Source organism: Schistocerca cancellata, chromosome 1 (genome assembly GCF_023864275.1).
Source record: "Schistocerca cancellata isolate TAMUIC-IGC-003103 chromosome 1, iqSchCanc2.1, whole genome shotgun sequence".
Lineage (NCBI taxonomy): Eukaryota > Metazoa > Arthropoda > Insecta > Orthoptera > Acrididae > Schistocerca > Schistocerca cancellata.
In genome coordinates, this window is record NC_064626.1 from 993,114,170 (window position 1) to 993,127,680 (window position 13,511).

At 40.7% G+C, this 13,511-nt stretch overlaps 1 protein-coding gene and 1 long non-coding RNA gene across 2 annotated transcripts in view; one reads left to right on the forward strand and one right to left on the reverse strand.

Annotated features, from left to right (window-relative positions):
• Window positions 1–13,511, reverse strand: part of LOC126088769 (uncharacterized) — a 1,027,531-nt gene that overhangs the window by 298,728 nt on the left and 715,292 nt on the right. The gene's annotated exons all lie outside the window — the stretch shown is intronic.
• The window catches only part of LOC126088753 (fibroblast growth factor 8), a 170,255-nt gene that overhangs the window by 126,144 nt on the left and 30,600 nt on the right, over window positions 1–13,511 (forward strand). Inside the window, exons 2-3 of the mRNA XM_049906861.1 lie at window positions 5,911–5,956; window positions 13,214–13,343. Of these exons, the coding sequence (XP_049762818.1) occupies window positions 5,911–5,956; window positions 13,214–13,343 (176 nt within the window). The remainder of the gene's footprint in view (window positions 1–5,910; window positions 5,957–13,213; window positions 13,344–13,511) is intronic.

The following is a 13,511-nucleotide window of genomic DNA, read 5'->3' on the forward strand; positions in this document are numbered from 1 at the left end:
TGACCTGTCTGTAACGATTGGCTTCGTCATTGTGATGTATTGTTTGCACTGATATCTTTCGAGAGCACTACCGCAACATTATGAAAATCGTTTACCTAAAGGAAACTTATCAATCACTTCTGATTCTCTGAATGCCTTTTACAGCGTACTTTAACATAACAGAGATTCACGTTTGATAGTTCAGAGCTCACTGAATACGAAATACTTTCTATGTATTCGGCTACCATTATTGTTCACGGTGCGGCTCGTCGTCTGGGCACGTGTATATGGGTCGAACTTCGCCCTCATTTCAATGGCGTTGCAAAGAATAAGAGTAAGTGCAAGATTTGTCAACACCTAACAGCAAGCAACTGTGTAATGGTTTGAGAATACCGACTGCTTCTCACAGATGGACTCAATTTCAAACTTCAGTAGCTCCTGAACCCCGAAACTGAATTTGAATGAACCATCTATCATTCGAAACCGCAATATGCAGCTTGATAGAACAAGTTCTTCATGCAAAGGTAAAAGCCCAAATTGGCTGCGAGTGTCGAAGAGAAATCAGTCCCAGAGGAGAGAGACCACAAACGTGTGTCAGAAGTGTGTTGAATAATAGATTACTATTTGAACTATGCCGGCTGCAAATGGTATAATTTGTCAACATAAATGACGTGGGAAAGAGTGAAGGGTATTGCGAGCGTGTACTATATGACCTATAATCCTATGAACATTTTCTGTAAAGCGATAGTCTTCGTAAAGTTGATGAACCTCCCTTAAACGAAAAGAGAAAGAAGAAAAACTATTCACTTACTAGTGTAATTTACCTTGTAATAATGTGAAACAGGCAATTTTCTCTAAATCACACTCTTTGATTTTCTTTTTAATGGTGGTTCGTAAAAGAAGCTCGTTACGTGACAATTCTATGAAAACTGTTTGATGAACTATGAAACAATATTAGCCCTTCGGTGAACAGTTACCCACGTCAGGATCTTATCAAGGGGCTTTTGATTCCTTTAACTCTGTAAAAAGGAACAGGAACGAATGATAGGTCCGAAAGAACAGACGCCACCTGGGATCCGCAGCTGTGATACATATTAAGTAAATTGAAGGAGAAGAACTAATGAAATCAGCTGCATCGGGACTTAGTGCGGAATCAGTTGCGACGAGTGAAGATGTGTGACAGACCGGGACTCGCACCTGGGATCTCCTGCTTGTAAGGCAGTTGCATTAACCACTGTGCCACATGGTCGCATTGTTCATCGCCAATGCCCAGATAATCTCGGCACGCTCTGCGGTCGACTCACATTCCCACCTAGGGCCATCTGTCCTAAGTCTCCTGCCGAAGTCCTCTATGCTCGCTAATTTTAGATTCCCGAAGAGATCGAACGTAAATGCTGGTCAGCACTGAAGGTTGTTGATTCATTGCCCATCGAGGTGAGTCAATTATATGACTGGACACCTTCCTTGCGGACGCACAGTTACGTTTGACCTCCTGCGGGAATCTAAAATATGGAAGCGTGGAGAACATGGACGCGGACTGTGGACAGATGGGAATTTGAGTCGTTCGGGACGTGTGCCGAGATAGTCTGCGCGTTTGCGATAAACACTGAGACCAAATAGCGAAGTGGTTAATGCTACTGCCTAATAAGCAGGTGTCCTGGGTTAGAGTCCCGGTGCGGCACACATTTTCACTCGTCGCCACCGATTTGGCACAAAGTCCCGATGAAGCTGATCTCATTATTACCTCCGCTTTCCTTTCCTTTCTCCCACTTCAGTTTACATAATGATCGCTATTGTTTTGGCGACAGTATGTACGTTTCATGTACGTGTCAAGCATTTTTCATCAGGAGCGATGTTCACATGTTTCATTCCATTACTGCTCTGTTTACACGACGCGATCCATGGGGAACAACCTTATGGACAACAGAAACTACAGTTCCGACTGTTACAGAGGGAACGAATGGTTTTAACGAATGTCCATTGATCTTGTAAGGGGAGCGAGGCATGGCAAAATGGTTCATAAACACCATCTCAGCTAAATGCATGTGGAAAGTACGGCACTAATCCTAGAGTAAGGAGGCATATTTTGAGCACATCTAAGAATTTGTCTAGCCGGCCGAAGTGGCCGTGCGGTTAAAGGCGCTGCAGTCTGGAACCGCAAGACCGCTACGGTCGCAGGTTCGAATCCTGCCTCGGGCATGGATATTTGTGATGTCCTTAGGTTAGTTAGGTTTAACTAGTTCTAAGTTCTAGGGGACTAATGACCTCAGCAGTTGAGTCCCATAGTGCTCAGAGCCATTTGAACCATTTTTTTAAGAATTTGCCTGCGTTGGAAATTCTCTTTTTTCCATCGGTATTCAGTTGTGACTTTCGTCGCCGGCTGGTCTATTTCATAACGTCGTCAATTTTTTTTCAAGCGCCAATGCGACAGTCTGTCCAGTTGTAGGACTGGCAGAGGTGTTACCTTCGTCCCTGAGAGGAGCGGAACGCCGCTATTCATTTGGGCCTTCACAAATAAGCCTGTCTGTAAGGCATCGTGCCCCCACATAAATCTTGACACTGCTGCCCATTCTTCTGCTTAATCTTACCTGAGCAAGTTTTCTCTCGTGGGAGACTGTTCCTGCTCCGGTTGCAGCCCAGTGACCAATTTTGTTCAGGCTGCGATTAGTGGCTAACTCCCGAGGCAAACGTTGATAATTATTGTCCAGGTAGTTTCTTTTCCAATTTTCTCTTCATTTGTAGCCTCAAAGTTCCCAAGCGTATTGTTCCCCGTTTCAAATAACAGTTGCATAATAACACCTACATATGTCCATCATTGCTCAGCGCATGTCGTCATACATATACGAATCGAGTTTTAGCTTGTCAAGAAGGTACCCAAAACGTATTTTTCGTACTTTCATCTTCATACTTGTCATGAAATGAGGCTTTTCCGTTGCAATTGCCTGTAACTGTGAAAATTGTTTATGTTTTTCTCTTCTTCATAGATGCTGCTCTTTACGTACCACTCTGCATTTAACACTTTGGTTTTCCGTCATTCTAGACTCACGTCGAAAGACAATATGGCACACAATGCAAAGTTAATCTTTCCCTTCGTCTGCGGCTTGCCTATCGTTTTCTTGTTACAACAGTTCCATATTATTATTGTTATCCTTTGTTGTTCCAACTGTATACGTGGTAGTTTTTTCGGATGTGACTGTATTTTCGAAGACATTAATCAACAGCTCATTTGAGGAAAATCTTCATAAACAGTTACAAACAATACACCGGCATAACGTCATCTTGAGGTACTTGAGATACCTAAAAACCGAGCACCTACACCCCGCAGATGTTAGGCACTTTTCGATGCTAAAGCACAGCAGTAACCAATAAGATGTATAAAAATCGCTAGATCGTTACGTTGCAGTGCACTAGACGTTCCTCGAGAGAGTTATGGATAGCACGTCATTGCGAATTTGATCACTTTGGAAAACGAACTCCTAAGTACAACCACACAAATGTATTATATTGGTTCTTTGATTATTAGTAGTAAAGCTGTACTTTTTAGTAAATGAACGAGCCTCCGGACATCAAGACTCAGACAGAAACGCTTGAGTGCATGCCGCAAAAACTAAGCACTTTGCTTATACTCCATTTTGGCGAGGCTCTACTCCGTTTGCCACTCGGTAGCGCCTTCCAAGCGACAGTGCCCTGAAAAAATAAAAATGGATCGTGTGTTTACGACGTTAAACAAACTCTGATTGGTGCGGTGTGAGATATCGGGTCGGGACTGCCGTGTGAATACCGGCGATAACTTCGTGCAGCAGATCGGTTGTTAAGAGTGTGTGTGTGATTAATAGGGTTTGTCAACATTATGTCATACTTGCTGTTTCCCTGTTTACTATCAGCCCAGCGGTCATCTTCAAAGAGAATTTGCTCCTTAGAACTTCCCTGGTTCACAGCACAGGATCGCTTCTTGACTGAAGTTACGTGAATTATACTCGTGGCTCAAGTGATTGATAATACAACCTGTACTGAAATTTCAAGAGGATTGCCCTTACTGGAAAGGTTCATGTACCTCGCTGAATATTAGTTGTATTGACAGAATGATCTCATTTTCTTCAAGAAGTTATATGAAGGCAATGTACTTATATCGAATGTTACAGAGGTATCTTTTATTGTGTCATTTTCCCTGAAGAAGTTTCAGAATGCTTGCTTCACGGAAGCCATTATGTCTGAGACAATATATCTGAAGCAGTTAACAGCATGGAAGCAGATACAAGGTCCAAACAAAAGTTTATGTTTCCTTCCGGAACCTCTATGACTTCTCAAGTAATAAAGGCTGTTGTTCATGGTAAGTTCCGAAGAAATACAGCCGATGTCCAGTTTGTACGAACACCTTAGTAACAGTTGTCGCTGTCTCCCTGTTGTTTTCCATTCCTACATATGCCTGCAGAGTCGTGTCCTTGCTGACGTAAAATACAAGCAGCTGTAGAAGCAGTAGTTTCATCATAAATCGTCATTTTGATCATAAACTTACTAAAGAGTACTGCATAGAAATAGTGTGACTAAAGGGTTCAAATGAATAGGGATCTATAAAAAAGTATTTTACTCCCCTGCCAACATGGTAAGTTGCGAGCTATTTATTTTGAACAACATAACAAATTAGTTATTTCTCAGTAGATTAAAATAATTAGTTACAATTGGCCATGAATCGTTCATTTGAACCCTGTGTCACAGAATATGTTACACAAGCCTAAACAGAAAGAGACATTCAATGTGCAAAACGGTTTCCAAAAGGCGTGTAATGGCAAAAATTCAGTAAGTAAATTCTTCTGTAAAAATGATGGAGAATATCAATACAATAGACCGAAATGCATAGAGAGACTTAACAAACAGAGATGGTGAATATGTCTGGACTTGTATTGGGGATTCAGGATAATATGAAAGATTTTGACTGATATCATTATGTTAGTTTGTCTTGAATGATTTCATCCGCATTTAACAACTCACTTTATTCTATTGTATTTAATTCAGTTCATGTGTGTGGTACACTGCTTTCTTCAATGGCGCATCTTTCTGTGTCCCTTTTTCCTTTTAACGTCACACTGGTTTCCATAGCTTAGTGCAAAAATCAGAAAAACATCAGTAACTCGCGAAAATATAATGTAATCAACACGAAAATAGCACACGGTGTTACAAGTGTAGTGTACACCAAACCACCATCTACAAGCAACTTACAGCTGTATGTTTGAGAAGTGAGTGCTGTGAAGATGATTGGATTGTCTGACGTGGTCAAGTGGCTTGAAGAGTCATTTACCGGACGAATTGTTAGGGGATCATTGACAGAAACAAGTGAAGCTGAGAAAGAGATTTCGAGGTAGTTAAATGTCCTTCCTTTCGTTCCTCATAGTTAGAAAGGATAATTTCGAACATAGGTTCGGTATCTAGGGGAGAGACTACGACACACAGTTACAGTCTGCCCTTCTACAGCAACTGGTAGTGTCATACCATCGAGTACTGTGCGCAAAAGGTTTTGTGAGGATGTTACGACACAGCCAGGTGTAATTCCTTTGTGTCAACCAACTCATCGGAGCTAAATATCAGGAGGCTAACCGAAGAATTCGTTTTATGACTGTTTTAAGCTACGTATAGAAAAACCATGGTGTGGGATCTATGCAGAGAAAAAACACCTTCCTATCTAAGGCAATACAGGATAATTAGATACATCTACGAGAATGCAACCAACACAGCAGTCATACAAGCGTAAGCCAACTTTCATCTTAGACGCTTCTGTTTAACTGTAAATTTCTGGCATTCCGTAGTTAAAATCCACCTACGGCGTTCCGACAAATAACTTGCAGTTACTTTTATATTTGTTACATAGCCTAAAAGACTATCAGCACTTAGTGTGATTTCTAGTTACTAACGTAATGTCTCCTTTTTATGTTGCAGGTTACCACAGCTTGCCGTGTCAGCGAAGTTGTTGTGTCTCCTGATGGTGAGTACGACGGTAAAATACTGCACTTCTTTGAGCAGAATAAGTACATGAATAAAAACAGTCTCGCCAGGTGATAATGATAAACGAGTCATATGTATATCTAGCTAGGTACGAATGTCAAGGAAGAAATGAAGGAAATTAAGGGCTAACGTCTCGTCGACGTTGGGGTAGTCTGAGGCGGAGAACTAGCTGAGACAGAGCATGGTCTGCCCCTTATTAAGGTAGTAAAGTAAATATGAGGCGGAGAACTAACTGAGACGGAACATGGTTTGCCCCTTATGAGATGAATCAACCGGCGCTCTCCTGAAACAGAATAAGGGAACCTTCAGAGAAAATAAATTAAATCTAATCTTCACCCCTTCATCACTCGAGTCCAGTGTCTGTTAGAGCTGCAATGGATTACTTAAAAAGTTCAAACATACCCAAAAATTCCCTGTAAAGGTCGCTGTGGCACACATGGTTGACATCTTCCTATGACTTCCTATGACATACGAATTAACGGAAATCGTTAACTACATGGCACAAAGGAAATAAATGATTACTTTTTCGATACCCCGTTATTGACTCCCATTGCGATGCGTTAAGTTTGAAATTTGGCTCAAAGGCGCCTACAACCGTTCTCTAACGGCGCAAAAGCGTGGCGCCCCTTGACGTTACCCTCGGTTTCGAAGACACTTAAAACAATTCAAACAACAGGGTGTCGATACTCAGACGTTCATATGACGTGTGAAGTGGGTCAATTGTGTCATATTTACACCAAATATCACCTGAATTCTGTCACATTGCGACCGTAGTTTTTGCTCTGGTGTACAGGCTAAAACCACTAGGTACTGTTCAAAACCATTGGACGAAATTAGAACGTGATCCAAAGTAGTAAAGGATGCTTATACCCGCAGGTAGGCAACCAATTGAAATACCGCCTATGCCAGTTGCCTATTGCAGGCGCATAGGAGTATTTTGCAGGTTTTCTCTGTGAAGGCACAGTTTCAAAATTTTCAATAAATGTGGGCGGGTGTCACAGAGTGTATTGTCCCGAATTGGGTGTGGGGGGGGGGGGGGGGGCGTGATCTTAGAGGGATCGTCTGCCGTTTTATTCACGAATTTATCAATGCTGCACCTCTCCGTGATCACACTACAGGAAAGCATGAAACAGGAGCTCTGAAAAAGCATAAGTATCCGTTGCTGTTTCGGGTCGTGTTCTAATTTAGTCGAATGGTTCTGAACGATCCCTAGTGGTTCCACTCTGTACACCACAGCAAACATTGTGGTCTCACTGCACTCCAAAGGGGCGAGGTCACGTTCAGTGCGGTTGCTAGCCCACGGTATCCTCGCAGGGCCACACTTTTTCTCTGTTTCAGGCGATGGTTGTTGGCACCTTTGAGTCAAATTTCAAACTTATGCGTCGCAGTGTGACTTTAACTGTGTTTCGAAGAAATGGTCCTTTAATTGTGTTGCGCAGTGTATTTAACTTGCAACCATTAATACATTACGGCTGTACAATTTGAGCAATATAATTAAGAAAAGTGATTGCAATTTTCAGTTAATAAGACCCATTTTGGCTATTACCCTGTTAGGCGAAAGAATCATAGAAGAAAAGTAACGGGATACGAAGAGTGAAGTGGCACTTCGGAAGCTTATTTATTTCAATTATTGTATCACCTTTCCTAAAAAATTTAGAAAATACGGGTAAAAAGGCTGACTACACAGGAACAGAGATAGATAATAGCTATAGGAAGTCCAAAATATTGACTGGTGTCTTCAAACGTTCCTTCGCAAAGAAAAAATAAGAAATTTACCACCATTCAGTTGTCGAAGATAAAAACAAAGCAATTAGTAGCAGTGATGTTAAAAGCAGCTGAAATCAATGAGTGTCACAATAAGTTCCTATACAAAATTTTCAAATGAATTAACTCGACTGTTTACCGTAACGTAGAGAAGATCTTTTGAGTAGAGAAACATTTTTGGTATTGAGTAAGAGCGTGCGCCACACTTGAGAAAATCATATTTACCAACAAAAACGTCTACACAGACCTAACGGCTTGTATCATTCACCAGTATCGGTAGCACATTGTAAGAACCATGAATAAGTGGAACCTTGGGCATTTTATGTTCCTTGACTTTCTAAAAGCTTTTGATTCAGTATAACACACAAAGAAACTTATGTTCGTACGGGATATTAAACCTTCATGGCGATGTCACTGTAGGAGTAAAACGCTGCATCTTATTCGTCGTTAACCACAGTCGCAGATATCTGACCTGCCCCAGGTAATTATTGTTGCTATTTTATATTAATGATGTAGCAGAAAGTATAAGTTGCAGCCATTAGACTATTCACGGGTAATACAGCTACGGCAGATAGAAACTGTAGTAACATTAGCCTTTGGGCATTTAGTCATGTCACACAAACAGCCGGGAGTAACACTGACTAGAAATACGAAATGGAACGATCAAATAAACTCAGTTTGCTTAAATTAAGTGAAAGGCTATGATTTATTGGGGACTGCAGTTAGTATTTGAAAGCGATCTCATACACAGTATTTGTGCCATCGGTACTAGGATAGTGATGGTAAAAAACTCGTTTAAGCGTAACTAAAGGAAAGGCATTCGAAGAAAGAAGCTGTCTATCTACAACTGTGGCGAGACCGTACGAGCAAGAGCCATTTCGACCGACTAAGACAATAAGAATGTCAAGCACGGAGAACTATATTTACAAATATAAGCATTTATTCAGTGTTCGTCGAAGAATAAATGGTACTCATCGATGAACAGTCTCATGGATATTGAGGGTACTGTTATGGAAGCTACACGTTCCGTGTTCAACAACGCAGTTGTTTACTGTTGCTGGCTCTCTTATAACGAGCGACAACAACTTTTCGAAACAACTAACTAACCACAAAGGCTTCCATTAAATTAAGGACCTAACTGTCAGACTTGTATTAATTTGCTTCCAAGACGTAATAACAACAACATTATTTGGTGGCACCTATGATTTTAAGCTGTTGGTTGGGTTCATGTATGCAAAGCATTATTGAGATCGTAGTCATGTTATAATCGAAGAACGATTTTTTACGTAGAACAAACCACAACTAGGTGCTACAAAGCACTGTATTGAGACCGTGAGCTTTCTCTATTTACTTGAAAACATTTCTCTACATAGATATAGCCAAAAATGAGTGCAAGGAAGCGCTGTATCGAGACCAAATAATCCTTTATACAGGGTGTCCCAGGTGGAACATAGCATTTACAATGCAAATCTTAAGAGCTATGGGCACTTCTACATCTTAGATACTGTGAAACAAATCTCTTTTACTGCAGGCTCGTTGCTTTCTGTGTTTTCAGAGGTGGTAGAATGGACATTGAGAGGTGGTAGAATGGACGAACACGATGGAAAAATGTGCATACATAAAGAGCTATGAGCTCTTGTTCATCTTCGCTACTGTGAAACACATCCCTTCTACTGAACAAGTGCTCATAACTCGTAAGGTATACACTTTAGTGCCCATGTCTACTTGCCTATTTTTTCTTGTTTAATCCATACTACCTCCTCCAAAAAAGGGAAGCAAAGAGCGTGCAGTAGAAGGTATTTGTTTCGCAGTATCGAAGATGAAAAAGTGTTCATAGCTATTAAGGCATGCATGTTTAGATGAATTTTTGATTCGAATGATCGTTCCTGTGATATCCCTGAATACTGACCATTTCCCCTGGGAACCCTGTATAGTTAACAAACCTTCAAAACTGGCGGGAATTCATCAGCATAATACATTATATCGTCTCTTACGGTTAGAAATGTCCCATATTGGATTTAGTGACCATTCTTGAGTGTTTACTGGAGTTCCCGAGCCACCACGTTGCTTAGACTTGAATCCAATTAGTGTTTATGAAATACATTGGAGGATTCATTTTGTGCTTACGAGCATCACGCGCATACTTCGAAGAACATTTGGCAGTTATCAGACCGTTCCTTCGTATTTCGCGACGCATTTTCTATTCAGTTGGGAGTTATTTCACGGGAGAATGTTGCATTTCATCGAGATAGAGGGATGGTGAATACCCATGCCACAGTATTGTAAGAAGCGTACCTCTACCGTACATTAGTATTACTCAGTAATACACGACACCATATGCTGCTAAGGCAGGCCCAGAGTCAGAAAACTATGCCAACTCTCTAATTACTGCTGTCGTGCTCTTAGGCCATTTTCCTGTGGACAAATCGCGATCTCATATACCATTTGTAGACCAAAAGCGGTAGATCTATGGTTACCCAATCGGAATGAAAGACGAGATGCTTCCATATACACGTTGCGCAACATTTCGACAGTGCGCACGTTTTCTGAGACGAGACACCAGCCCATCTCATGCTTTCGCTGGCTATTAAGAGTCCTTTATCGATTTTGAATTCCTTAGTGTTTCTTATTGAAATCAGCTGAAAGGAGAACGTGTTAATTTTTATTTTATGGTTACCTTATGGAGTGGCAAGTTGTGACTGTAAGGATCACATAAAAAAGGCAACACTCGAATCATTGGCCACAAAGCATGATGTAAAACTGGCCGAGATTGCACAAATTCTGTTGCAAAAATAAAACTGTTGTGGACGCTCGACCCAAATATCGAGCGTACACAAACAAGGGCAGCGCGAATGGTCTCGATACAGTGCTTCATTGCACTAACTTGTGGCTTTATCACAGGCTCAGCACAGTGCATAGACGATGTGCCTAGACAGTGTACAAACCACCCTTGAGACAAGTCATGAAGCACCCTTACTGTTGTATGCTAGGCTTTACAGTTGTGATAGATTATGGACCATGTGTTAATAATATGTAATGCAGCTGCTCTGAAACAATTATGGCCCACGCGTCTACGGATACATAGTATTTTATTACGTTGCATACTAGGAAACTATTTTGTAAACACAAGCAATTCGATAGGTATTTCTCTTTCTCGATATGGTTGTTGCTTTCACGTTGTACTACTTCGTAAGAAGGCAGAGCGTGAACTGCTATGTTTCTTTCAGCAAGTGGCTGCTATTCCTAATCGAACGATGCTCTTAAGATTAAATCCTTGAACGTATCCCCCTCAAAATTTTTTCAGAGCTTCATCTTTTTATTGATGTGGCCTCGTGAGACAGATCTCCCCCTAACCCAAAGAATTCTGCTAACTTAATACGGTTCTCTGTTTTAAGACGTGTAATCTCTAAATGTAAAAGACAATGTCCCGACTGACTGACTGACTCAACATCGCCCAGTCCAAATCACTAAGGATAGAAACTTGAAATTTGCAGAAGGTGTTGATCTTATATTGAAGGCGTCAATTAAGAACTGATTTTTCGAAATTCCATCCCTAAGGTGGTGAAATAGGGGATGAAGGGATTTTTTTTAATGTGACTATTAAGTCAATTTTGAAGCTAGACCTATGAAAATCGGTATTTGGTTTCCCAGTGAGAATGTTTCAGCATTTTTAACATACGCATGTCACTGTTTTTGGAAATTCAACCCCTAAGAGGGGGAAGCGTTTTATGAAAATATTTCATGACGAAAGCATTTTTAAAGCCTAATCTTTGAAAACTGGTGTTTGTCTTCTCGGTTAGAGATGAAAAAATACGTGTTTCAGTGTTTTTGGAAATTGAACCCCTAAGGGGGTGAAATAGGGCATGAAGTGTTTATGAAAAAATGAACCCCTAACGGGGTGAGATTTTTTATGAAAATATTATGTAAGCATTTTTATGAAAATTTAAATTGGGCTTCTAAGTTGTAAATAAAAAAAAACGGGGGATGAAACTTTTATCGAAATCTTTCATTGTGGAAGCATTTTTGAAGCTAAATCTATGAATATTTGTATTTGGCTTCTCTGTTAGAAAAAAAAATGGTTCAAATGGCTCTGAGCACTATGGGACTCAACATCTTAGGTCATAAGTCCCCTAGAACTTAGAACTACTTAAACCTAACTAACCTAAGGACATCACACACACCCATGCCCGAGGCAGGATTCGAACCTGCGACCGTAGCAGTCCCGCGGTTCCGGACTGCAGCGCCAGAACCGCTAGACCACCGCGGCCGGCTGTTAGAAAAAATACACATGTCTCTGCTTTTGGAAATTCAACTCCTATGAAGGGGGCGAAACGTTTTGTGACGATTTTCACTGCAAAACAGTTTCTAAGCTAAATCTTTAAAAATAGTGTTTGACTTCTCTGTTAGAGATGGAAAAAACGTGTTTCACTGTTTGGAAATTCAAACCCTAAGGGGGTGAAATAGGGCCAGACTGTTCACTGACTCATCGTTGCTCAGCCTAAACCGCTGAAATTTGGAGAGGGCATAGTTTAAGAAGGGATTGTCCGAAATCCCAGTCCTAACGGGGTGAAATAGTGGATGAAAGTTTTTTTGAAAGTATGTCGTTACTGAGATAATTTTGAAACTAGAACTACGAAAAACTATGGAATGAAAAAGTGGGTGAAAGTCGTTTTGAAAGTAAATTATTACTAAAGAAGTACTCTAGCATTTTTAAAGCTACATCTATGAAAATTTGTACTTGACTTTTCCATTAGAAATTAAAAAAAAAATTCTCCCTAAGGAGAGAAATAGGGGATGAAAATTTTTAAGAAAAGATTTCGTTGTATTAAAATTAAAGTAAAGCTAAATCTGTGAAAATAGGTATTTCACTTCTCGATTAGGTATAAAGAAATATTAATTAAGAGATGAAAGTTGCTATGGAAATAACTTCACAAGAACGCAAAAGCCATGATAAACAAAAACTTTTGACTCCAGCTACCAAAATCGCTTTTTGATCAGAAGTATGTTCGGGAAAGGGCTTAATTAGCGTGAAAAGCTGGTGTCGTAGTTTGTGAACAAAATAAAAATTCAGTTAAAAAAAAATCTCTGCAGGCCATGGCGGCGGGTGCTAAGTTGGTTTCTATATAAACAGAATATTTCGCTTTACTGAGTGAAGTAGTAGAGAGTTGGCAAGCGATACTCATGAAAGAAAATATTGTAATGCAAAAAAAAGGTCAAATGACTGGTGCCTTGGTCTTACTTTAAGCATATAGGTCCAGGTGAGTGTTAGTACATATAACGCAAGGCTGTTGATGAACCTGTCATAAATACTCGCCAAATCCCAGATTTAACCATGTCACTGCCAACGTGGCGATAAACCATACTAAACATAGTTGTTCAGTGTGAGAGGTTTTAAGCAACTTATATAGCTTAATGTTAAACAGTTATTGGAGGTCGACGAGGATGACGGCTTGCCATGTCGGTTTGTCTGCAGATGGTCATCTGCGGGGCGGTACCATCCGTGGTGCGGTCTGTGCGGCTCTACAATGAATGTTCGCACGGCTACGTGCAGATCGACGCCAATGGGACTGTTCGAGCGGACAATCCATACGAAGACAGGTTGCGTAAGTACGATAATCATTGCACATATCATATTTTGCAAAGGTATTTGCACATTTATCTACCAGGCTGGAAGCGAGATATCACTCTGCGCGGTGGGTGTCGGGTGTCAATCAACGCTCACAGAATTTTAGGGGCGCATCACCAATGAGCTCTCTTGTTTAATTTCATGC